Genomic DNA, 27,458 nt, shown 5'->3' with positions numbered 1-27,458 from the left:
GCTAAATTAGAGCCCTTCTCTTCTCACCGGGGGACAGAGAAGGCAGCTGCACCCTGCAAAGGGCAGCAGAAGACTTCACTCAAACCCTGTTCCTCCCAATCTCCAGAGCACAGGGAAGTTAACAGAAAGATGGCAAAATTTTCTGTTCTCCATTTAGATCTGAAGGTCCCACCCTCACCTAAAGCTCTACCCCAGGATCAAAGCTCCTCAGACTCTCTCTCTGCCCACCACATCCTCCAACTCTCTCAAACCCCATGCCTCAGAGTCCTAACGAAAAAACCAACAACAGAAGGGGCATGATAAGCCTTTATTTGGATAAACGTTGCCTGGTTCTGCCGGCTACAGAGTGCAGCTTAAATGCCATTTAAACCCCCACACTTCATTTCTAAAACAGAAACAAATAAGAAACAAGGAAAAGATAAACCGTCAAACTCTGGCCCTCCACCTTCTTTAGCAGTTGAACCTGCATATCCTGGCAGAGGGAACAGTCATGGGCCCTTGTCCTGAGAACCAACAGGGCACGGTCGTGAAACCATCTCAGGAGGTGCCCAGAGAGAGACGGTGAAAAGTGGGCTGTGGACAGATGGGCCTGGGGCTCAGACAGGCATATGTCCAGTACCCAGAAAACAAAACTTAAAAATAGACACACACAGGAAACAAAGTTCCCCCAGAACCTGAGCGAGAGAAGCTGAGAGTCAGCGATGCAGCAGCATTGCAGCTGGGTCTTTGGCTTTCAAATAAAGGAAAGAACCTAAGGTTCTGGCCCAGCATCCCTAGCCACAGCCTCTCAGCCATCCCCTCCAGTCCCCAGGGGAAGTGGAGTGGATAACCAACAAGGGCCAGCAGATACTGAGTTAAAGCATGTGGAGGATCTGCCTGAGGACACCTTAGACTACACCCCAGCAATGAGTAAGGCATGCAGGTGACATGGTATACAGGGATCTTGAGTAGGGTCCCATGTTTGGGGATGAAAGGCAGAGCACATCTGCAAGCTCTGCCACCCTGAGTTCTTGGAGCTCATCTGCCCAAAGCCAGGCCTCTGTTGAGATGGTTTGGACTAAGCTACACAGCAGGCTTCTCTGGAGAGGAAATAGAAGGGAACCAGGCAGGCAGGAGGAGGTAGGGTGGGGAGGGGAGTGAGACGGAGAAAAGAAACTCTGAGGTGTATAGAGGTCAGAGAACAAGGCTTTGGGGCTCCAGTCCTGGTGAAGGCAGCTGAAGAGCCTCTTGCTCTTTCTACTGGGATTCAAACTCTTGCCCAGTTCTGCAGAGTCCAGTGAGACCACAGTTCCATAAAGGTTCATTCTCCTTATCCTTAAAATGCTTTAAATTTCACGCCACTGTGCCAGCCCACTGAACCCCAACACAAGACTTAACTGCCCTCCTCAGAGAAGTCCTACCAAAATCATCCGGGTCTGAGGAGCTCTGGTGTATGGTGTGTCCCTGAGCTGCTGCTCCAGGCTGTGGGCCAATCTGTCTCCAAAAATAACAAGTGTGCCCAGGCTGCCTAGATGACTGACTAATGAAACTTGGAGGGTAAAGGGCGGACACCTGCTTCCTCCTGGCAGCACACAGTACTGTGTCATGCTCTCAGCCTGCCCCACCTCAGCACCTCCTGATGGCACATGGACTAGGCAGAAGCAGGCCTGGCTGTGCCAGGCAGCCCCTCCACCCCCAGAGAACTCACACTTTACACACACCTTGCATGTGCATGCCAGAGCCCAGAGGCAATAAAGGGATGGAGAAGTTAGGTCAGAGGGTGCCACCAAGAAATGGCCTGAAAGCAAATAACCAATGAGATCAATAACTCCCGCAACCCTGGTCATTAAAAATCAATGGGGGAGGGGGCTCTGGGTACATGGAAGGAAGGAGAACGCTTTCCACCTCTCCCAGGGCCACCTAGCATGTGGCACAGGATTAGGAAGAGGCTGGGGCAGGGCAGGGACCACAGGCAGAGAACGTGGACAGGCCTGGAGAAAGTCTAACCACGGGCAGGAGAGAATGAGGGGAGGGATGTAAGTTTCCACAGCACGGGGCATTTGCAGTCGTCGATCCAGTGAGCTCTTTCCCTGGAGGCCCTCATGGGGCAGTGACTTCCATGCCGAAGCTGGCGAGCAGGCAGAGATGGTCTGAAGAGTAGAAGGGGTTGGGTAAGCCATTGGCAGCCCAGAGGATCTCTTCAGAGAGGAGGGAGAGGCGGCCCAGGAGCTTAAGAGTTCCATCTCGATCCAGCCTGTGATCTGGGGCACAAAGCAGAAGCCAGTAGGTACAACAGTCACCAGTCATGCTGCACGGTAGACATGGGCCTCAAAGTGTGCACTTTAAATTAAATAGCATCCATATGTGCACACACACACACACACACCCCACCTGACATTCCAACTAGAAGGCTTTCCTGTGGTACCATCAGTGAATGAAGACAGGTACAGGAACACAGGGACAAATGGAACACAGGTTCTAGGCCCAACACTACAAAGTTTTTGATTTTTCAAGACAAACAGAAATATACTCTTTATAAAATATGATTCTAAATGCAGACAATTAATTCAAACATTATAAAAAAGTAACAAGCACACTAGACATAGGGCTGGCCCACTGCTCACCATAACTAATGTCAAGAAGAAACAGCATCTGACCCTACTAAGTCCCTCCCCGACTTCTGCTCCTAGACAAGTCTAATTACTTCTAGTGCTCTAGTTTTATCTCTATGATGGGAACAGGAATGACTGTTCCCCTGCCCCAACTCTGACACTGCAAGAAAAGGAGAAAGCAAATAGGTAGCCTGAAGAAAGACTGTGCACAAAGCTGGCTCAGTGTCTGCTGCGATGCTCAGGTTCCTGTAACCCATGCCAAGCCACCAAATACCCGACCTACCGTCAGCTATCCCCAGATACCCTGGGTGGCTTCTAGAAACCCAACTCACCAAGCTTACCAGTTCTGTTCTCATTCTCACAGGGTTCGGCTGAGAAAAAAATGTAATCCACTGTCATCCCAAGACCTAGGGGCATGGTTGTGACCTCTGGGCGGCCATGCTGGGGCAGGAAATGGGTATACACTGAGGTCAGGTGGAGGCAGTGCTGGATGCTGCCTATAGACCTACAGGGACAGAGGGCAAGATGTCAGCTAGCAAAAGCAGTACATTTTTCTTCAGGCCACTTCCTCTGTGGGGCTTATAATATTCTTAAAGGTTAATACCTAATGTCAATTTCAAATGTTAGAGTCTCTGTTAGGAAGTTCTGAGAGGCTGTGTAAGGTTGTGAAAATAAAGTTGAAGTTTCAGTGGAGCCCCAGGTGTGGTGGTTTGAGTGAGAATTGGCTCGTATTTGAATACTCAGTCCTCAGTTAAAGAACTGTTTGGGAAGGATAAGGAGGTGTGGCCTTGGTGGAGGAGGTGTGTCACTAGGGGGTGAGCTTTGAGGGTTCAAAAGCCCACATCAGGCCCAGTCTCTCTCTCTCTCCTCTCCTCCCCATCCGAGTCTCTGCCTGCTTCCTGTGGATCAGAATGTAAGCTCTCAGCTACTGCTCCAGCACCATGCCTTCCTGCCTACCTCTATGTTTCCTGCCATGATGGCCATAGACTACTGCTCTGAATATGAAAACAACCCCCCACCCCCCCACCCCCACCCCCGCCCAATTAAATGTTTTCTTTTAAAATCTGCCTTAGTCATGGTGTTTCATCACAGCACTAGAACAGTAACTAAGACACCAGAATATTGAAGATGCCACAACCATGGTATATCCACCAAGGAAACCTGGAGGTGTGGAGCAGATCTAGCCTGAGAGAAACCATGTGTGCTATTATTGGCAGCAGAGCTGGAGAGACAGAGCTACTCAAGCCTTTTGGAATCCAGATGATTCTGTTGTGAGCCCCAGATTCCCAACATGGAGCTGCAAGGTTTAGTGGTTTTTCCTGCTAGGTCTTGGTCTTTTGGAAGAGGAAAGTTTACTCGGTGCCATTATATGTTGAAAGTATGTAACTTCTTTTTTGTTGTTTGGGTTTTGTTTTAATTATTTTTGAGACACAGCTTCACTATGCAGCCCTGGCTGGCCTAGAACTCACTAGGTAGCCCAGAGTTGCAGAGATCAAGTGCTGGTGTTAAAGATGTGTATCTCTATGTGCAGCTTCCTTCCTACCTAGGGACTTGCAGTGAAGAGAGTTCCTGATCTCAGAAGAGGCTCATCACTTACACTTTGAAATAATGTTGGAACTGTTAATGACTATGGGGACTTTTGAAGTTGGACTAGATGCATTTTGCATTATGAGATTGCCATGAACCCATGAGACATGGGGGGAAAAGATATGACTTTAAAGTGATGTGGTTAGTTGTCCAGGTGACAAGCTGTAGAGTTGTGATGTTTAATGTTGTCAACTTGACAAGATCTTAGAATCACCTCTGGGCATGCCTGTGAGGAATTATCTAGATTAGGTTGAGACCGGAAGCCCACCTTAACTGTGGGTGGCACCATTCCACGGGCAGAGGACTTGGAGTTAACAAAGGAGAAGGTACACAAAGCACTGTCGTTCAGTTACTGTTCCCTGACTGCAGGTGCACATGACCAGCCACGGCTTTGCCACCTGATAACAAGCCCTTCCTTCCTTATGTTGCATTTTTCATGGCCTTTTATCACAGCAAGGAAAACTAGTACATTACTCGGTCTCAGCAAATTCCTTCCCATACTAATAAGAGGCTGGAGATCTCAGCTAAAATCAACTGAGAAGCAGAAATGAAAGCTGAGACCCCCTTATACTCCTCATCCCGTTCTCCATTCACCTGGTAAAGAACACCAGTGTACTCAATGTGAGACAACATGTCTGCCGAGAGGCTTTCTCCCTCAAGGAACACTCCAAGGGCTCTTCACCTGCAAGAGTATTACTGTGGCTTCTGCATATGTGCATGCTGTCTACAAGCTTATTAGGGAAGAGGGGGGGCTTAGAGAAAGTAGTCCCCCTGTCTGCCTCAGCATAGCCAGTGAGAACCTCTCCTGCCTGGGCAGAAAACTGGAAAGAAGTTTACCTGGAGAAGACAGGCTCAAGTTCTGATATCTCTTCCTCAAAGAAACTCTCGGCCCAACCAGCAGGTCGATCTGTGGGGAGCAAGAGAAAAAAGGTTTTGTTATCCACAGACTGTGCAGAGGGTTCAGAACCTTTCACCTTCAGAATCCTCTCAGACCCTAGCTGCCTTGTTCCAGGTCAGGGAGGGAAAAGGGACGAGAAACGGTGATACAAGGAAGAAAGTGAACCAAGGCTAAAAACCTGTGTTTTTTTTAATTAGGTCATGTAGTCACATGGTACAGAATGAAGAAGAAAATCATCAAGAGTCCTCCTACTCAACCCTTACCATATACAGGAGCAACCAATGCTATCCAATTCCTTACACAAAATCAGCACACAAAAATACGCAACCTCCATTATATATATAAATGACAAGCATACCGACAAAGAAACCAGATAAATAGTACCTTGCTTGGTAACTCTACCAAGCAAGTGAAAGACACTGAAGAGAAATAATACACCAAGAGATGGAAAAAAATATCCTATTCCCACAGACTGGATTAATTTTGTGAAAATGGGCATGTTACCAAAAACAATTTACCAATTCAATGCAATCTCATCAAAATTTCAACATAATTCACAGAATTTGAAAACTTCAGCTTCATATGGAGACAGACAGACAGACAGACAGAGACACAGACACACACACACACATACCAGGATAGCTAAAACAATCCTGAGTATAAAAGAAGTGCTGGAAGTATCACCATCTCAGATTTCAAGTTGTGTTACAGAGCTATAGTAATAAAATTAGCATGGTACTAGAATGAAAACAGACATGTTAAACAATGGAATAACATAGAGACCCAGACATAATTCTATACACCTAAAGACATCTGACTTTTTTTTAACAAAGAAACCAAAAATACACACTGGGGAAAAGAGAGCATCTTCAACAAATGGTGCTGGTCAAATTGGATAACTGTATGTAAAAGAATGAAAAGAGATCCGTTATCTATCACCCTAGACAAAACAACTCCAAATGAGTTAAGAACCTCAAAAAAGACCAGATACCCTGAATCTGATTGGAGACAGAGGAGGGATAGGCTTGAACTCACTGGCACAGAAAAAGACTTTCTGAACAGGACACAGATAGCACGGGTATTAAGACCAAAAATTAACCAGGGGATCTCGTGAAGCTAAAAAGCTTCTAAACAGCAAAGGACACCATCATTCAAGAAGAGTGGGGTGGCAGCCTACAGAATGGGGGGGGGAATGCCAATTTTATATGTGTGCTTGTATGGGTGAGAGGAGGGAGAGAAGGAAAGGGAAAGAGGGAGGGAGGGAGGGAGAGAGGGGGAAGAGGGAGAGAGAGTATCTAGAAATAAAGAACTAAAATAACAATTTAAAAATGGGGTAGAGAGCTAAATAGTTCTCAAAAGATGAAACACAAATGGCTGAGAAACACTTTTAAAATGTTCAACATCTTTGGCCATCAGGGAAATCCAAATTAAAACTGCTTTGAAATTTCATCTTATCCCAATCAGAATGGCCAAGATCAATAAAACAAAGGACAGCTCATGCTATCAGGATGTGGAAAAAGGGACACTCACCACCTGCTGTTGGAAGTACAAACTGGTGCAGCCCTTATGGAATTCAGCGTCTACTCAAAGGACTCTACATCACTACAGAGATACTTGCTCATCCATGTTCATTGCTGCTCTATTTATAAAAGTCAGAAATTAGAAACAGCCCAGACGTCCATCAACTCATGAATGGATAATAGAAATGTGGTCTTTACACAATGGAATATTATTTGGCTGTTAAGAAAAATGAAGTTATGAAACTTTCAAGCAAACTTTCAAGCCCTAGAAACAATGACCTTAGTGATATAGGAACACTACATTGCCTTCATCAGAAAAGCTTCTTGCCGTACGTGGGAATTAACACAGAGACCCACAACAGGACAACAGTGTGCAGAGTGAGAGACTTTGGAGCACTGGGCCCTAAATGAGACGTCTTTAGCAAATCCCTCCTCTTAAGGCTCCAAGATCTATGAGGAGGGGGACCAGAAAGATGTAAGAGCCAGAGGGGGTGGATGACTCCAAGGAAACAGCATCTTTCAGACTCAACAGAATTGATGCCTGAACTCAGAGACTATGACCAAACGCACAAGACCTGCACAGGTTCAAACCACACAAATTCCCAGCACCGAGAAAGGGAGTGGACACAAAGTGCCACCCCTAACCAAGTTATTTGCAACTAAAGCTTGCTGGGAAGGGAAAATCAATTTTCTTCAATGGAGTGTCTCTGAGTATGTCAACCACACTCCAGGGCGGGTTCCCAGGCCCAGGAGTATCTAGCCAACACTCAACAGACTCCATGTTTCCTTGTGCACTTTTTGTTCATTTCCATAGTTTTGTCTTACTGATCTTTTTCTTTTTCTTTCTTTTTTTTTTTTTGTCTGTTTTGATTTTTGTTTTTTGCTTTTTTTTTTTTTTTGAGAGAGAGGAAACATGGAGTTGGTGGATCAGGAGGTGAGAAGGATCCACAAGGAGTTGGAGCTAGAGAAGTGAAAAGGATATAATTATACTATATTGTATCAAAGAAGACTTTTTTTTAAAAATTTAGAAGTCCAGAAATTCACACATCTATGGCCCTTCAATTTTTGACATGGGGAAGATGAATGAAAAGTGCCCACCTGTGTATATGGAAATTCTTCGGGTGGTGATAAAAAATGCTCTACAATTAAGACTCAGGAATTTAGCTCAGCAACAATACTTGCTTAACAAACACATGGCTCTGGGTTTGGCCCCCAATACAAACTGTGTCAGGAGACAAGAACAAAATGTTCTAAAATTATACTGTGGTGATTGCTACCCCAACTCTGAAACATACTAAGATCCAATGATAAGTGAATTTTGTAATATATGAATTTCACCTAAATAGAGTTGTCTTTTAATTAAAAGGATAAAGGACTATTATGGACAACTTTGACCCAAAACATTGATAATTCAGATGGAATTATCTTACTTCATGTTTCTGATATTCTTCCTATCATTTATTTTGTTGTTGTTCCTCCTATAAATAGGGTTTTGCTTTCATTATGTCTTTTAACAAAGCAAAAACACTATATGTGACTATTACTGATTGCTACATATTAATTTATAATTAGCTACTTTCCAGGATTATCTTAATTCTAACGCTATTGGCCTTGGTTGTTTCTCTTAACCAATTACAAGAGGTATCAACAAACAACAATCTAAACACTTCGGCTTTCTTATTTTCTACTTCTGTTTCTGTTAGTAGGTGTCCCTGCCTTGCCCCTCACTCTAACAGGAATGCCACTGAAGCTTCTGTAAGCAAAATGCTGTTTGGGGAGCTGTGGTGGCTTTGATTCTTGTTCTTTATTGCTGGAGATTGAACACTTTTCTTCTATTTTGAACAAAGCACTTTGTGTTGCAGATTGTGAATTGTGGGTTAAAACTTTCTACTTTTATTAATTTCCTGACCACTTTGCCTCATGAGTCATGCATCATTACTAAGGAGATATTACTTGGAACTTCAACATTCTAATGCTAAATCTTCACTTTGAGTTGCATCCTCCATCACTACAATATACAAGACAAACCACAGTAACCAGCAGGCTGTTTGTTCAAGTATTTGTTTATTTTTATTTTTTGGTGGTGCTGGGGATTGAACCCAGAGCCTTGAACATATAAGACAAGCACTCTGCTACTGAGCTACGGCCCCAGTCCTTTCTTCTCAGCAATACTGGTTTGGTGGTTTTGCTTTGTTGAGACAGAGGTCTCTCTATATTAGCCCTGGCTGTCCTGGAACTTGCTATGTAGATCAGGTTGGCCTGGAACTCACACAGATCCCCCTGCCTCTGCCTCCACAGAGGCACCACCACACCTGACTTCTCATCAGAACTGTAAAGAAGTTTCCCACAATATTTGGTTCTTTCTTCCTATGCATGCAGTACTGTTTACAAATAGCACTGTCCGGTAGTAACACAGGACTCAAGGCCTCACAAGAGGTGTAGTTATCTCTACAGAGCTACATCTTTCCCAGTCCTATTCCTTGATGGAAGCAGCCAACCAAACAAGTACTTGGAAGGAAAATCCTCAGTTAGAGCATATACAAGCCAGTGGGCAATCTAGATTCAGAACTTCCCTGCTTGGGAAGCTGACCAGTCTTTCCCAGTAACCTTTGAGTCAGTTTAACTAGTGGCTTAAAAAGGCATTCATTGGCAGCTGTTTTTCCTATAATTACAAAATTTGATACATGGTTTGCTCTTATTAAAAACCTGAAGTGGGGGCTGGAAAAAATGGCTCAGCAGCTTAGAGCACTTGGTACTCTGAAAAGACCCCAGTTTGATTCCTAGCACTCACATGGTGTCTCACAACCATCTGTAACTCCAGTTCCAGGGGATCTGACACCTCTCCTGGCCTCTGTGGACATGAGGCATGCCTAGGGTGCACAGACATGCATGAACAAGCAGAGATATGGAGTTACCCTATAATAACTGTACTACTAGACACAACAGGCTAACAAAAAAATGGATTACCTCTCTTGGAGTAGTTGGCCAGTGGGGTCCCACAGACACACAAATACCACAGGCTACTGCCACTGGTCTTGGCTACCCTTCAGGATGTGATGGTAAGACCCTATTGTGTAATATTCCCTTACACTATATGAATATATGTTACTGTGATTGATTTAATAATAAAGCTGACTGGCCAATAGCTGAACAGGTAGAGGTCAGGCAGGACTTGCAGACAAAAAGAGCATGAAAAAAAGGTGAGGAGTCTTAGGAATCTTAAGAGGAAGCAGGAGATGAACCTCTCATACTAAGAAAAGGTACCTAGCTATGTGGCAGAAAGTAGATAAGAAATATGGGTTAAGTTCATGTAGGAGGCATCCTAACCATGCCTCCTAGGGGCTAGCTACAGGTTGTCCAACCACGCCCGGCAGGGTGTGGTCAGGGGGATGAGAGGGAGGTTTAAGAGAGGAGGCACATGGTAAGTCTCTTCTTTTTCCCTGCTTCATCAGCCTGCGCTGCTTAATTTGTTCCCTGCTGGCTAGGTTTCTCTGTAAGTAAGGCATCTCCCTATTAAATACTTTAATATCTTCAGCTGGCTACAAATTGGCAAATCACCCGTTATAAGTTCAGTTGTAAGAGCTAGTTAGTGACAAACTGAGCTATAGGCTGAGCATTTATAATCAATAATATGTCTCTGTGTAGTTATTTGGGAACTGGCTGGCGGGACAGAAAAGTCCGACTACAGATGATGCCTAACATGGGGCTGGAATTTCCACATAAGGCCTAATAAAGCTTTTTATAAATAAATAAATAAATAAATAAAAATAAAAAAAATAAAAAAAAGATTCTAAGCACGCAAAAATAGAGCCAGATGTGGCTTTCTGATAACCACCTTTTCTTGGGTAGGCTCGATTCTAGTGGCAAACAGGCACAGCTCCTTTAAGAGGCAGCTTCCTGGCTCTATGCTAGCAGCAAACATGGGCATGGCTCTTTTAATAGGTCCTGACACCAAACACTTAAATGGGGTTTATGAGCAGCGTGTGGCACACTCCTAGGTGGCAGTGTGAACCCAGAGATGGGGCAGTACCTCCACCAAAAAGCTAGGCTCTCAGGGAACCAAGCAGGAAGCAGCCAGCAGCCAATGCCATGCACCAAGGCATGCACTAAGCTGAGTCATGCCAGCAACTAACAGCAGTTTAAGATTCCTCTCATGAAATCAAACAGCAGCAGTTAGAGCACTGACTGCTCTTCCAAAGGTCCTGAGCTCAATTCCCAGCAACCACATGGTGGCTCACAACTACCTATAATGGGATCTGATACCCTCTTCTGACATGCAGGCATACATGTAGACAAAGAACTCATATATAAAACAAACAAAGAAAAAACAAAATAAATCTAAATTTTTAAATTAATTTTTTTTAAAAAAAGAATCATTATGGGCCAAGCAATGGTGCTGCACTGCACGCCTTTAATTGCAGTACTTGGGAAGCAGGAGGCCAGCCTGGTCTACAGAGTGAGTTCCAGGACAGCCAGGACTACACAGAGAAACCCTATCTTGGGAAAAAACAAACAAAAGACTCACTACAGAGGCTGGAGAGATGGTTCAGCAGTCAAGAGCACTTGTTGCTCTTGCAGAGGACCCAGGTTGGGTTCCATACACCCATATGGCGGCTCTATAACTCCCTTTCCAGAGGATCCGACACCCTCTTCTGGCCTCTAAAGGCCCTAAATGCAATTGGTGTACAGACATACAGGCAGGCAAAAATTCATACACATAAGAAAAATCAGTCTAGAAAAATGATCATTCTTTCATAAAGGAAGTTGGGAAGATAGGAATAGTATCACACTAGTCAACTGCTACATCAGTTCTGGGAATCAGACCATTGCTGTCTAGCACTGCATCTCCCTTTGTACCATTAAAGGTACAAAGGAGGTCACCATTAAAGTTAGTGTCACAAACAAGTTGGCATATTTTGATATATAATTAAAAGTGGGTAACTCTGGTATTAAACTAGAAGTTGTATCTGTTCACATATTTAAGCAGACCCTCTAGAAAACCATTTGCACTTAGCATACTCTTCATTTCTGGTCCACAGTGATGCAAGCTTTTCAACAGCAGCCTGGTCAGCACTGGATGAGGGGCAACCAAGTATGTGATAAGCATGTGCGTGTAATTACCCAGATTCAACCTCAAATGTGAAAACACTACCATTGTTTTGCATTGTTATTCGATCACTCCCATTATAAAAAAATAATTTTTTTTTGGTTTTTTGAGACAGGGTTTCTCTGTGTAGCTTTGGAGCCTACCTGGCACTCTTTCTGTAGACCAGGCTGGCCTTGAACTCACAGAGATCTGCCTGATTCTGCCTCCCGAGTGCTGGGATCAAAAGTGTGCACCACTAATGCCCGGCTAAAACTTTTTTTTTTTTTTATACAAGATCTTGTTATGTAGCTTAGGCTGAATGGCCTTCATCTCCTCTTCCACCTTAGCCTCTGAGGCACCATCATGCCCAGTAGACAATTCTTTTCTACTTATACAGTGATTATCAGTGTGTAGGTTAAAGGTCTTAGCCTAATTTTGTTTGCTATTACATTTCAGTGCTATTTTATGTTTCTTTCTAGTGCACATTCATTTTTAAAAATAATCTATTCTTTTTAGTGGTTTTTCCAGACAGGGTGGCTCTGTGTAACAGTCCTGGATGTCCTAGAACTCACTTTGTAGACCAGGTTGGCCTCAAATTCAGAGATTCACCTGCCTCTGCCTCCTGAGTGCTGGGATTAAAGGCATGCACCACTACCACCTGGCAAAATAATCTATTCTTAATATAAAGTTATTCATGTGAGACTGTTGTTGTTTTACTTTGAGATTTTGTAATCTTAACATTCTGAGCTGAGCTGCTGGCCCTAAGTGAGACTTGTATATCATCTCCTCCAAGGCCATACGCCAAGGAAATGTTCTGAGCACACTGCAAGTTTCTACTTCTACTCTGAGCTCCACAATTTAGTTTTCATCTTCTGATGCTGTTATGTGCCTGAATTGACTTTCTTAAAGCAAAGGTTTTATTTTTTTGTACTCTTTCATAAAGATAATTACTTCTACTCTTGGAGATCTTCATACATGCATATAATGTGTGAGTCTTGATCAGACCCTCCCAGCTTCCCCTCTCTTCCAATGTCCCCTACATCCCCATCACTAGTCCCTCCCAGTTTTGTGGTTTTTTTTTTTTTTTGACCCATTGAGTCCACTTAGTGCTACCACTATGTGCATGAATATAGGGCCATCTACTGGATCACAGACAGTCTCACAGGGGTCACGTCCCTAAAGAAAAACTCTCTCCCAGAAGCCATCAACTGCCAATAGCTCCTCAGCTAGGGATCATCTCATCTTTTCATTCATGGAGAGATAATCATAATTTCCATATGCTCCAATGTTTATCTCTGAAGCACTGTTCTATTTATCTTTCTTTTTTAGAGCATCTGGTACCTGCCTTTAGTTTTCCATTATTCCTTCCTTCATATATTTTAGTAGAAATTCCATAGTATTACTTTGAGTTATTCTATACCAGCTACTTAAATGAGGCTTATATAAAGGAGACACTGAGCATGTGGTCTAAGCAATAAAAATTTTGCTTTTAACACAGAAGTATGTGCGGAACTTTCTTCTCTTCTCTGGAGCCTGAGGACTATATAGCTCTGGAAGAATCAGCATCACCCCCTCAAGACACTCAACAGACTGCTTCCTGAATGTGGTCTGATTCCCTGGATAGTCCTCCTTACACTGCCTTTCAGGAGCAAACGGCCCATAGACTTTTCTAGTATGCTGTGTGCATGCTATTCTTGTTGAAAAAGCAAGATTTGGGATTTGTCCTCCAAAGGCATGCCTCACCTTGGGGAAATGCAGTGTGGTTCTGTCTGAGATCTATAGGGCCCCATCACTAAGACTCCATATTGCCTCTGGCATACCTGCCCATTTCCCCTTGTAGCCATTACAGATTCACTGAGGATGGAATTTGCCTTTGGTTTTTTTTTATTCCATCTTCCTTATTACTTTGAAATGGTTTCAGAGACAAGAAAGTGAAGCTATTAAAAATACTGTCACAAGAGATCGTGGTGGTCAGCGAAAACCATCCACATCATACATAAGGACCACCATCAACAAGAATGCATGGGCCACCCTCAGCAGCATCTGGCACATGATCCGAAAGAATAAATACAGCCCCGAACTGGGCATGGCGGCCATCCGCAGGGCCAGTGCCATCCTGGGAAGCCAGAAGCCCGTGGTGGTGAAGAGGAAGCGCACCCATCCCACCAAGAGCTCCTGAGCCCCACACCCTAGAAGCAATAAAGAATCCATTGACTTAAAAAAAAAAAAAAAAAAAAACTGTCACATCCAAACTGGAAGTTCTCCATGGGAGCAAGTTTTTCTTGTGATCAGGCCCACTGTCACCTCTCAATTTTCAAAGCCCTGTGATATATGCATCGTCTCCTCTACAAATGCTAAACACATGCTAAGTATCCACAGCGAAGCCTAAAAAGCTTGCTTGGCTTGTTCAGTCTCAGAGACGGCAAGACCCCAGGGCTCTTATCAAAATACACATCCGATGCATACACTCAGCTCACCTTCCTGCTTCTAAACTCATTATCAGAAGCTGATCAGGAATTAGATTTAGGAGCGACGAGGAATGGGCTAGAAAGATGGCTCGGCAGTTAAAAGCACTTGCTGCTCTTGAAGAGGATGCAGTTTCAGTTCCCAGCACCCACTTTAGAAAGTTCACAACCACCTGTAACTCCAGCTCCAGGGGAGCTGATGCCCTATTCTGTCCTCTGCAGGCACCTACATGCACATGGTACACATATACACACATACAAACAATAAAGAAAGCTTTTTACAAAAGAAATAGAGAGAAGACTAGAAGACAAGAACTTATAAATGCCAGGGGTGAAGAAAGGTGAAAGCCAAAAAAGCAGACTTCCTGTTACCTGGCTTGGTGTCTGTCACTCCTTCCATGAGAACCAGTCCTACTGGCCGTTGACAGGCGATGTTGCAGAAGCGGAATCGTAGTAGGAAGTCTCGGCCATACTTACGTCTCTCTACACACCAGGAAATGCCATATAGTAAAAGAAAGGCAAAGAGTCACATGCTGAGACCTCCTGAGCACCAGGAACCTTCTACCATAACAACACAAAGGAAACTGACTCTGAGGGCAGAGAGATTTTTTTCCAATAGCTGCAACTGAAATTTGTTCATTTCATTATAGGACAATGAGAAAACCAGGGAAACTTGCTAAGAAACTTCAGGAGATTACACTGTCTCTTGTTATTGAGAGCAAGCTCTCACCCCACATGAACATGATGACACAGCAAATCAAGAATGTGATATATGAGCCAGGCATGGTGGCACAGGCCTTGAATCCCAGCACTGGGGAGGCAGAGGCAGGTGCATCCCTTATCTACGTAGTGGGTTCCAGGACAGGCAGGGCTATGTAGAAAGACCCTGTCTTGAAAAAAAAAAAAAAAAAAAACAAGAAGAAGAAGAAGAGCAATGTGATATGTGAAGGCTGAAGAGATGGCTTGGTCATTAAAAGCACAAGTTACTCTTGCAGAGGACCAAAGTTTGGTTCCCAGCACCCACGAGACAGCTCATAATCATCTGTTAACTTTAGTACCAAGGGATCTGAGGCCTTTATCTAACCTCCACAGGCACCAGGCACACACATGGTGGATATAGAAACACACAGAGGTTAGCAGGAACACTTCTAACAAACAAACAAAAGAATATGTGCTTACCTGATCTCTTGGGATGACAGGCGGTGACATACTGACAGCAATCAGTGATGCCCAGGGAACTGGGCCACAGTGGGGCCTGCAGCTTCCTCTGGTAAAGCTGATGAGAGAAGTCTTCCTGTCCAGAAACCTACAAGAAAGAGCCAAGGTGGGGATGAGGAGGCCAAGACAGAAAAATGAAATGATTCATGTTTGGGGGCATTTGAACAAATACAAACACACACAATCAGACAGTGAACACATGACATGAGGAAGCCATGTAAATCTCAGGGGAAGGCAATAATAAGGAACTAATTTTAACATTACATTCTCACTAAAAACATCTAAATGTCCATGAGATAGGAAAGAATGGAAAGAGTGAAGAATAAGTCAAGGAAAACAGAACTGTATGAGCATGTGGTCCTAAGATTCACCTCAGAAAAATCTACGCTATCCTCTACGATGGAAATCAACTCTCTCGACAGATTTTAATGTGTAATGGACACAGGTTTATCCTATCATCCTCAACTCTGCATCTACTAGATCAAAGTCAATTCCTGGAGTCTATCATTGGGAAACCACAGGGTAAAAGCAAATGGGAAATGCACCAAGCACTTTACCGTATCTATGTCATCATCCTCAGTCAAAGTCATGAGCAGCCTGGGAATGGACAGAGCGTATAGGGGAAACATTCAGCAATATCAGTCATCCGCATCCAATGTGGGCAGCAAAATTCCCTTTATTTCATTTAACTACAAATAGTTGAATGCCAGCTATGTGCAAGGCACTGGGACAGAATGGTGACAGACACAATCCCTCAGTCAAAGGGCATAAACATGGTCTATAATTTGGAGAAAAAGAAACTTGGAACTGAATGACCACTTAATAGCTGTGACTTTAGACAAGTTACTTAATGTTCTTTAAGTTAATATCCCTTATTAGGAAATGGGACACTGCTACCATAATATAATAAAATCTTACACTAATAATAACCACTACTAACTACTGACTGCTCCCTTTGAACGAGGCACTGAAAACTTCACATGCATCAGTTCATATTCTGATAAAGTATCTCCTGTTGGTCCCACCATTATATCCTCAGTATACAGAAGCAGCAAAGGGGGCTTGAGAAAGTTCCCTAACTTTCCAAGGATGGCAGAACAGGGATTTGAATTCAGGGCTGTCTGGTTTCAAAACAAGTGCTCTCACAGCCCATGCCTAACAGTGCCTGTCATTTGGTAGGCACTCAGCTAATTCTCCTGCCCCTGAGCTCCTTGAATATGGCTCCTTTAGAGCAGGCTAATGCCCTGCTCTAGGCAACCAGGACATTGCCAGCACTTAAGTAACCTCATTCAAATAAAAGCCTAAGTATTCAATAATAGTTCAGTCATTTTGTGTCCCTTCTCCATTGGGCTTTGCCAAAAACTAAGCAATAAGCTGAACAAGAAGACACAAAACAGGAGAAAAGAGACTAAGTAATGTACAATGAAGTCAGCTCAAGCTGATAAAACTATGAGCTATCTATGCTACCAATATTTGGCAGCTATTGCTATAAGAAATTTGATTCAAATGCAAAGTATTGACTGAAAGAAAAAAAGCCCCAAATGAAAACAGTACTGTGCTGTGTTTATAAAACAAATATGGTAGACTTATATATCTCCTGTTAAGGTGGTCACAGCATAGTAGCAAAGGCCAGACCACCTGGTCACAATTCTTGAGCCCTCCACTAACTGCATGACCTCAACAAAATTATTTACCATCTCTGTGCTTTAGTTTCTGCATTTATTAAGATGGAAGCAATGACAGAAACTGAAAATTTAAAAGTTGATACAATGTAAAGTGCTCAAAATCATACTTGATGCACAGTTAAGAGCTTAGCAAGTGTAAACTGTAATACTACTATAGGAACAGAGATACCATTGTGACTGCTCAGAAAAGGAGAGCATGCTGCTACACTTAGGAGAGCCATCACTTCCCTCCACACGGATGGTAGGGGATATGGGCAATAAAGGGGTATTTTCTCTTGTTTTATGTTTTAATTCTTAAATAATTTATAAGGATCACTTGTAAATTAAATGATAAAAATGAGAGGAAGTTCAATGTGCCAGGGGTACTTATGTGTTGCCAGCCTCCAGGAGCAGACACAGCTATTCAACATTAGCAGCAAAAGGAGGAAGGAGCCAAATAGTCCATTGCCACAGCTGATGCCAACACCCAGCTCTCTCCCTCATCCATGTCCCCACCCCACAGCAGTTGCCCCATTTTACCTTCCAGGCTGGCATTCCATTGTACTGGAGCTCTCCATCCCTGATGAAGTTGTAGAGAGGTGAATCAGGGACAGAATTCAGGTCCCCACACAAGATGATAGGGCAGTGGCTGCCATCTGACAACCTGGCCACCTTGTCCACTTCGGCCAGAAGTATGGCCATCTGGGCCAATTTGACATCACCCCGACGTGGGTTGTACAGAACATGGGTATTTGCCACACATAGGGGAGCCACTGAGACTTGCCCCAGACCTTCTGGGACTAGCGGCTGCAGCAGCAACACCAAGCCTACATTGTCCCGATTGAGGAGCTCCAACCCAGGCCGGAAGTACTCCACAGGGCTGGCACAGAGCAGGCGGAACCTGGTGGGCTTGTAACACACAGCACAGCCATCTGTTTTACACCCAGTCCTCCTCTTGTAAAAACAGGTGAAGCCTGAAAGGAAACACCACCAGAGAAATGGGTCAGAGTCGGTAGATCCTGAATCCCTTCCAGCCACTGCAGAAGCACAGAGTCCATGTCTAAGGTACCGATCGTGGAACCCCATTAACAGTGAGCCCTTGCCACCTCTGAGGTTCTGCAGACATTCCCTTACAGCTGTAACCAGAAGCCTGAGGGACTGGAAAGGCAAGGAGCAAGAGAAGGATACAAGCAATACATGACAGGAAGAACAGAGGCTTGTCACCAGAGGCAAAACTGGCTCCAAATGGGGTCCTGTGACCCAGTGGGTTACCAGCAATGTGGCTTCCCCAGTCCCTAGTGCCTTGAATCTAGAGTTAGACAAGTGGGAGTCCTGGCTCCACAACCTACAAGCTTTGTAGTTTGAGGATTTTAAGCAAGTCACACCAACTTTTGGAACCTGCTTCTCATTTGTAAAATGGGATTAGTAACATGCAGCCTCATGGAGTTCACAGAGTTGGTTACTTCACAGATTTAAAAACTAGAGCTCTACTTTCTCACCCACAGATGAAAAGAACTAGCCCACAGGAAAGGCTGCTGGTTAGTAAGCCACAAAGAGGAGGACTCTTCAGGAGAGAGTCTGCAGGGCTGGAGGAGGAAAGGCTGGCACACACGCTGGGGAGCTGCAGTACCCATCATCCGCAGAGAGGGCTCCAGCTGCTCCCAGTAATGGTCTTCCTGGACTTCCTGAAGACACAGGATCTGGGAAATTGACAAGGGAAGCAATCACTCCAGAGAGTCAGAAGCAATATGACTCCTACACCCTAGGAGCAGGCCCCCAGACAGGATTGGAGGTCATTGTGAAAGTTCCCACAGGGCTGACTTCCCAGAGAGACAGCCACCACCAGCTCTAACAGGTGTTAGACTTCCCCATCCTGTGAGTCCCTGTAGAAGGGTGCTAGAAAGTGTACACTAGACAATCGTCTTGGCATCTGCCCAAAATGCTTGACTCCAGGGGAAGCAAGCTCAAACCTGTCTGTCATCCATAGAGCCAAAGATAATCTTAGCTTGTCTGGCACAACTGTCATCATCTGAATAGCTATGAAGTAGGAACTCATTCTCCCCGAGAGTCAGAAAACAGCCTGGGTCCTGCACCTATGCAAAATGGCGCATCTCCCTCCTCACTCACATCAGGGTCCCAGTGCTGGAATTCCTGCATGAGGTTGGCAAAGCGATAATTCCAGTTGAGGATATCTGGATGGCAATGCAGATAGAGCTCTGAGCTCTGCTGCATCAGGTCCTGGGCCAGGATGTTATACGACATCAGAGTGAACTGGAACTGAGGGCCATCCCCTGCCTCCAGACCCTGAGCATCTGGCTGCGTGGAGAAATCCTCCCATTCTCGCCACAGGATTTCTGCAAAGGGGTCAAGAGAAGAAAGAGCTCCAGAACACATGCAGGTTATCCAGAGGCCAAGCCACTACTACCCTAAGTCACAATGTCATGCCTGAGGTTCCTTTTTCCATTGCCCCTGCCACCCATCCCTCTAAGGGCATTTTTCAGAGCTGATAGTAAGTTCCTCAGAGTCAGAGTTAATCTCGGCCTGTCCATCACTGTATCCCCTGGTTACCCAGCACTAGCATATGCTCAAGAATACTTATGAATCTAACAAGTTCCCACCTATGATAAAACCATGAGATGCTGGGAGATAATGCAATAGGGTGTGCTTAACGGTCTTTTGGGGTTAAAGATACCTCTAGCCAGGCGTTGGTGGTGCACGCCTTTAGTCCCAGCACTCAGGAGGCAGAGGTAGGCAGATCTCTGTGAGTTCGAGACCAGCCTGGTCTACAAGAGCTAGTTCCAGGACAAAGCCTGGAGAGAAACCCTGTCTCGAAAAAAACCAAAAAAAAAAAAAAAAAAAGAAAGAAAGAAAAAGAAAAAAGAAAAGATAAGATACCTCTAGAGTAATTTCAGGTCTGAGGACTTTCTGTCTCTGTACCTGGTTTCTTGTTATACTATGGGACACCTGAACAGATTTCAAACCAATTTAAGCCATAAAATCTTCTTCACATCTTCATAGACTCCCAATATATGTAACATAAATAAACCAGTTACTCTCGTTGAGGCAGAGTGAAGGCCCTGAGAGTGCTCTACCCTTCCTCCACAACACCCTGTGTCACGCCTACAGAGCAACAATGTAGAGTATCAGAGCTAAGGCTGGGCCTCAGTTTTCCTACTGCCTAACTGCAAGACTTTAGACAGGTCCCACTGCCTCTCTGCACTGTGAAGGTTTCATCTGTAGTTCTGTGAGGACAGATACAATGACCTTTAAGACATCACTGGTATCTGACCCTGCAAGAGTCTCAGAAAAACTAAATGTAGCAGCAGAACTCCCCACTGCAGGATCTTTTCCTAATGACCTGCCACTATGGTTCACTATGCTGGTTGCCAGACTCACCATGATAAGGTATTTCCATTGGGGGAGGCTGCAGCTGCTCCAAGCCTTCAAAGGGCCACATAGAAGTCTCTTCCTGGGACATAGGCTCCGGTGCTATGCTCCAGGCCACCATTGCAGGGTCCTCTTCCCATTGCTCTGCAGCCATTGCGCCCATTGGGAGGACAGCACAGTCTGCATACTGGGGCCCTGTCTGCACAGGCACAGCTGCCCACAAAGGGCCCTCAACCTCAGCCAGTGGCTCCTCCCCTAGCACCTCAGGGAAAGGTTGGTCCAGGTTCTCTGCTGCCCGAAGATCACTCAGCTGCCTGCTGGACCACTTGTCCTCCGAGGCAGCATCCTGTTCTCCAGAATTATCCATCAGGAGTGCCAGACTGCTCTCAGCTAGTCCCTTATCTGCAAGAGGACCCTCACTCGCCGTTGAGAGTGCCTGGTTCCACCCTTCTTCTCGCCACTGCTGCAGCAGGCCCTCACACTCCTCTTGGTCAGGCCCCCGAGGGGCCATGGCAAAGTTACCCTCTACCTGGGGGGACGAGCTCTTCGCCAGAAGGGCATTTTTTCGACATGTAAAGAAAGCATCTAGAAAGGAAGCCAAAATATCAAGTTATTAGAAGACAGCATCATTCATAGAAGCCCTATATGAGCAATGATCACATCCACCTTGCTCATATTGTACTGTCACAGCCTTCCCAACTTAATACCTGGAACATCATCTTAGCAGTGCTTTCTATGTACCAGATACTGTTTTAATTGCTATACAAGTATCAAGCAATTTGCATGGCAAGGACCCGATAAATTTCAATTCAAGAATGAAACAACAGCAAAATACAAGGGGATAACCTAGAATACAGATAGGCACATATAACCTCATCTCTTTTCTTGGAGGTAAACACTACTATTTAATTTTTAATTTACATTTTATGTGTATGGGTATTCTGTCTATATGTATGTCAGTGTATCATGTGAGTGCCTGGTACCTACAGGGGTCAGATAAGGGTGTAGGATCTCTTGGACCTGAAGTTACAGATTGTTGTAAGCCACTATCTGGGGGCCGGAATCAATCAAACTTGAGTTCCCTAGAAAAACAGCCAGTACTTAACCACTGAGCCATTCTCCAGTCCTGTAACACTACTTTTAACTCTTGGATCCTGAAAATCACATTACGTTAGAACTAGCACATGACCAGGAAATAATACAGAATCATGCTTTGTAACAAAATTAACAAAACTGACCCTAAACAATGCTTCTTCAGAAGGGCTTACTCGACCTGATGAGAACCAAACCAGGTAACCCCCAAGAGTTTTCAAGCTCTATAGATCCCCTAATCTATGAAAGCATTCTAATAATAATAATAATAATAATAATAATAATGTGGACAGCCTTAAAAATCAACTTACTTTTTAACAAAACCCCTAGGCCTCTTTCCAGAGGTATTTATTCTACCCATAACATTTTCACAAACCTCATTATCTGTTTCCTCACTCCATAACACATGAGAGACTGTAAATCAGAAGGCACTAGCAACTGACAGTTACAAGACAGCTGTCATCTCTGCTATAGCAGCCATGAATGACAGCCAACAGGCAATAAAGTAGGCAGGGAACTCTAAAGTTGGAGCTTCAAAGTAACATTTTGATGACAGCAAGTAACTCCCCTCCCAGCACACACATGGACACACCAGGGCACTTATTTACATCTCAGAACAAATGACAGGCACAATGATGCCCAAGATCATTAGACACTCGTTTTATTGACCATATTTTAGAGGAATGAAAAAAAGCTCAAAATGGTGAAAATTCAAATGTCTATGTGAACTACATGAATTTATGTACTTCTAAATAAGTGGTAAATCTGGGCTAGCAAGATGGCTCAGCAAGTAAAGGCCATTGCTGCAAAGGGTGAAGAAACCAAATCCATGAAGCTGTCCTCTGACTTCCACAAATGTCATGGCAAGCCCTACCGCGGGCCCAGAAAGAAAGAGAGAGAGAGAGAGAGAGAGAGAGAGAGAGAGAGAGAAGAGAGAGAGAGAGGGAGAGAGAGAGAGGGAGAGAGAGAGAGAGAGAGAGAGAGAGAGAGAGAGAGAGAGAATAATAAATACATTTCTTAAAAGTTAAATCAGTGAAGCCAGGCATTGATAGCACACGCCTTTAATCCCAGCACTCGGGAGGCAGAAGCAGGAGAATCTCTGTGAGTTCGAGGCCAGCCTGGTCTACAGAGCGAGTTCCAGGACAACCTCCAAAGCAATACAGAGAAACCCTGTCTCGGAAAAAAAAAATTAAATCAGTGGCTAGGCAGTGGTGGTGCAGGTCTTTAATACCAGCACTTGGGAGGCAAGAGGCAGGTGGATCGCTGTGAGTTTGAAGTCAGCCTGGTCTACAGAGTAAGTTCTGTAGTGAGTTCCAGGACAACCAGGGTTATTACACAGAAAAACCCTGTCTCAAAAACATCAATCAATCAATCAATCAATACCTAAATCAGTATTTTAAAACTAGGTTAAAGAGGTAGATTTTACACTTAGGGTACAGCAATGTCCAGAGCCACTGTGGGACCACAACTGTGACAGTGCTATTAGTCAAGGGTCAGGGGTGCCACCAAGCATCCTACAACACAATAAAAATCAAGAACACTCTCGAGCCACAGGCTGGTTGCTGCTGGGATTCAATTAGGAACTTGCTAAATATCTGTCCCTTGAAACAAACATACATACAAACATACATACTTACATAATACATACATACATACATACATACATACACACATACATAGTACACACATGCATACATACATACATACATACATACATACATACATACATACTACACACATGCCAGAGCAGCTTTGGTTGATGGGCATAACACTCCCCACTTTCCAATTTAGCAGACAGTATTGGTAGTGATTGTTTTCCTTTCTTTTCTTCTTTTTTGTTTTGCTTTTTGATATAGGGTTTCTCTGTGAAACAGTCCTGTATGTCCTAGAACTCACTCTGTAGACTAGGCTGCCCTTGAACTCACAGAGATCCCCCTGCCTCTGCCTCTGCCTCCCAAGTACTGGGATTAAAGGCGTGAGCCACCACCACCCAGCTGGTGATTATTTTTCAAGAGGAGAATGCTTCTTAAACAAATCTTTTTAAAAATACCAAATATACAAAAATTAATATACCTGTCACTTTATAATGTGTGGATGGAAGGCTCCTCTAAAATCCATAGAATTGTACTGATTGGGAAAACTATGAACTAATATCAAGACTAATATTAAGACTATCTAGTGTATCTAATATGTAGACACTAGGCAGTCACATAACTAAAGGAATATGCTGGGTTCTCTATAAACAGAGGCTTCTGTAGGACTTCCCATTCCTGACAAGTATGGACATCCACGGCCTTCCTGAATCCTCTGGAAACCCACGACCACCAGCAAGCCATGTGTTGGCATGAGATACAGCGAACAAATGGACAAGGCCCTGCTGCTGAAGCTAGCAGTCTAGTGGAGACAATGTTTTTTAAAAAATTAATATTTGATATAAAAATATACTATCCATTGCCCACATAATGCAGGTCCACAAAGCAAAAGCACAGAATGCAATCGGGCCTCTTATTTCTAAGAAAGCCCTTCTTGATACTGCCCCCTAAGCTACAGGAGAAAAGTCTGGGAGTTCTTAGAGACCTCAGAGAAAAGCCGGGGTTGCATGAAAGCCTGGATTTCAAAAGCAGAGAGAAGGCAGATTATACACAAGTAACAACCACCCCCCTCACTGAGGCATCCATCCAACCTATCACAACTCTCTCTAAACACTCCCTCCAAAGGCGAGGTTTAAACACGTCTGGCTTCTGAACACAAGTTGTTCTTTCAACTAGACTGGAACTGAGAGAGGGAGGACAGCAGATGGCAGGCCGCAGAGAGAAGAAGCCCATGTGAAGGGAGCCCACCCGCCTAAGGGCACACCCCTCCCCGATTCTACCCGCCGAGAAGTCCGGTCCTCGCCTGTCCGGGGTTGCCACCGCTCCCGACCCCCGGGAGTGTCTCAGCCTGCCCCAGGACCACCGCCACAGCCAAGGAGGACGCCCCCTTCCCCAGCCCTGGGTCCACGTTAACCGTGGCCCGACGTCACCAGGCCACGGCGTGAGGAGGGGCTGCCCACGAGAGTCGCCGGCCAGCCCGAGCCTCGTGGGGCCAGGATGGCCCGCGGACCGGGGTCGAGAGCCACCTCACACCTGGCCACCAGCCGAGGACCGCGGCTGTGAGGCCCGGCGCTCCAGCCCAGGACCGGGGGACCCCCACAGGGCACGGCCCCAGCCCCCGCCCATCAGGACGTGAGGCCGGTACCTGTGAGAGAGCGGAAGAGGCGCGCGGCCGGCAGCAGCAGGTAACACAGGCACGACGCGATCATGGCCGGCCGCCTGCCCGCGCCGCCGCCCCTCCACACCGCCGCACACCGGTCTCCCTCTGCTCCGCTCCGCCCCGCCCCGCGCCACTTTGACTCCGCCCCCACGCAGCCCGGGCTCCGCCCCCACGCAGCCCGGGCTCAGCCTCGAGCCGCCCAGGCTCCTCCTCCACACCTCCCAGGCCCCGCCCCAGGTCATCGCTTCAACAACAACTTTATTGGGAGTAAGGGGGGGGGGGGGGCGGGATTTGCGAAGGGAGGGGCTGCCTTAGAAGGCGCGGGCTTCCATGGCAACAGAACAGCCGGGCGTGAAACCCCTTAGTCTGTATGCTAACTTTAAAAGTTCATTTAAATAAATCAACATAAATAATAAAATTTAAGGGGCTCGTGGGAGGCTCTAAAGTATCTACCGTTAAGAGCCCACTGTTGGCACTCCCACCAGCAGTGGAGGAGTGTTCCCCTTTCTCCACATCGAGGAGAATTTGAAGGGGAGAAGAGGAGGGGTGAGGAAGACATGCCAGAGCAGGGAGGTTAAGTTGAGGGACGAACAGAAGAGAGCAAGATGAGAGATAATATAATAGAGGGAGACATTATAGGTTTAAAGAGAAATCACCACCAGGGAAATGTCTGGAGAGCTACAAAGATGACCCCAACTAACAATCTAAGCAACAGAGGAGAGGCTACCTTAAATGCCCTCTCCTGATAATGAGATTGATATCTGACTTATATGCCATCCTATAGCATTCATCCAGCAGCTGGTGGAAGTAGAAGCAGACACCCACAGCTAATGACTGAACTGAACTGAAACCCAGTTGCAGAGAAGGAGGACTGATGAGCAAAGGGGTCCAGACCAGGCTGGTGGAATCCGAAGAAACAGCTGACCTGAACAAGGGAGAGCTCTTGGTCCCCAGACTGATCACTGGGAAACCAGCACTGAACTGATCCAGACCCCCCCCCCACAATGTGGGTGTCAGTGAAGAGACCTTGGAAATCTATGGGACCCCCTTGTAGTGGATCAGTACTTATCCCTAGCATAGGAAAGGATTTTAGGAGCCCATCCCACATAGAGGGATACTCCCTGAGCCTAGCCACAAGGGGGTTGGGCCTGGGCCCTATCACAAAGAATATGACAGATTTTGAAGACCCCCCTAAGGAAGGCCTCACCCTCCGTTGGGAGCAGAAAGGGTGTGGGATAGGTAGGGTGTTAGTTGGGGGGGGTACAGGAGAGGAGGGGAAGGAAAGGGACCTGGGATTGATATGTAAAATAATTTTCTTTCTAATTAAAATTTTAAATTTTTTTTTAAAAAAAGAGCCCACTGTTTTATTCTCATTTCTGCCACTAACTGGGCGTGGAACATCATATACCCTTTTTGACCCTTCCCTCATCTGTAATGTGAAGGACTGGACTTTTCTCTAAGACTTCAGACCATAACTTCTGTAACTAGCCCTTCTGAGCCCAGAGGACAGGGAACAAGTTCTTCATTCCCACACCTTTTCCTGCCTTTACTGTTCCCCAGCTCAGATTCTAGGTCACAAATGGAGTCCTTCCTTGCTTTGAACTCATAAGACTTTTACTTCCTCCACCAGTTCCAAAAGGGTTATGGGGGAAAGGTGTGCCCCATTGGGAAAGAAAAATGGAGTTAGGGAGGATTCCACAAGATCGGGGACCAAGACTGTATGGTAGATACTGTGTTTATCATGAGGTAAAAGCAGTGTGGCCCACTGGAATGAAAGGAGGACTCCCCAATACCAAGAACTGAGTCTGACTGGTGTTGTGTTCATCCTGTATCTTATTGTGCCTAGTACTAGGTCATTGTGTTAGTTTGAATAAGATGGGTCCCCATCAGCCCCCAGCATTTGAATATTTGGTTCCCAGTTGGTGGCTATTTGGGGAGGATTAGGATGTGTGGCCTTGCTGGAGGAAGTATGTTGTCACTGGAGGCTGGCTCTGGGGTCTTTAAAGACTCTGTTCTCTTTGCTGCTTGCAGCTTGAGATGTGAGCCCTCAGCTCCCAATCTACTGCGTGCCTGCTGCCTGCTGCCTCTTCTCTGACATCATGGACTCATCTCTCTGGAACTGTAAGCTTCAAACAAACCCTTCCTTCTGAAATTTGTCTTGGTCCTGGTGTTTATCACAGCAGTAGGAAACTAAAGCTAGGCTTGGTAGGCCACTCTGGAGACAGTGGCAGGTGGATCTCTTTGAGCTCCAGGTTAGCCAAAGCTACAAAGACCTTGTCTCAAAATAAATTATAAGACAGCCAGTCACATAAAAGGGACTAATGATTGGATAAAGTATGTGTTGCTTAAATGAAGGCCAGTTCTTCCATCAAGTCTATACTAACCAGACCTCTTGGAATTTCTCTTCCCCTGTCTATTACCCTCAGTCTTTTGCCTCAGCCATGATCTAAGGAAGGAAGGACCACACTGTACACCCAGTTTCAGTACCCAGTGTCTGAGCTGTGCCGTTTCCAATCTGTGGCTGGATCCTTGGCTGTTCAGGGAAGCCCTCCGGGGAGTCACCAGATCCTGGGCCAGCTGGATACATCATAACACTCAAGGGCTAAAAGGAAGAAGGAAAGAGTCAGTGGTGTGACCTTCCTGAGATTTCCCCCTCATTATCTGCTTGCAGCAGCAGCAACACTCACCCCATTCCCTG

At 45.3% G+C, this 27,458-nt stretch overlaps 1 protein-coding gene across 2 annotated transcripts; it reads right to left on the bottom strand.

Moving 5' to 3' along the window:
* Positions 1-288: 288 nt before the first annotated feature.
* On the bottom strand, positions 289-24,879 carry Angel1 (angel homolog 1). Of its 2 annotated transcripts, none has more exons than XM_027418591.2 (10): positions 24,746-24,879; positions 20,426-21,001; positions 19,157-19,383; positions 18,660-18,729; positions 17,570-18,003; positions 15,327-15,453; positions 14,520-14,630; positions 5,016-5,085; positions 2,924-3,096; positions 289-2,240 (listed from the first exon to the last, which is right to left on the bottom strand). In XM_027418591.2, the coding sequence occupies exons 1-10, from the start codon at positions 24,807-24,809 to the stop codon at positions 2,080-2,082; spliced, it is 2,013 nt and encodes a 670-aa protein (XP_027274392.1). In that variant the 5' UTR covers positions 24,810-24,879; the 3' UTR covers positions 289-2,079. The 2 variants fall into 2 exon arrangements, with proteins under 2 accessions (XP_027274392.1, XP_027274394.1); XM_027418593.2 differs by having other exon boundaries at positions 2,933-3,096.
* Positions 24,880-27,458: the final 2,579 nt, after the last annotated feature.

The sequence above is a fragment of the Cricetulus griseus genome, chromosome 5 (genome assembly GCF_003668045.3).
Source record: "Cricetulus griseus strain 17A/GY chromosome 5, alternate assembly CriGri-PICRH-1.0, whole genome shotgun sequence".
Taxonomy (NCBI): domain Eukaryota; kingdom Metazoa; phylum Chordata; class Mammalia; order Rodentia; family Cricetidae; genus Cricetulus; species Cricetulus griseus.
This window is presented reverse-complemented; position numbering and strand designations above follow the sequence as displayed.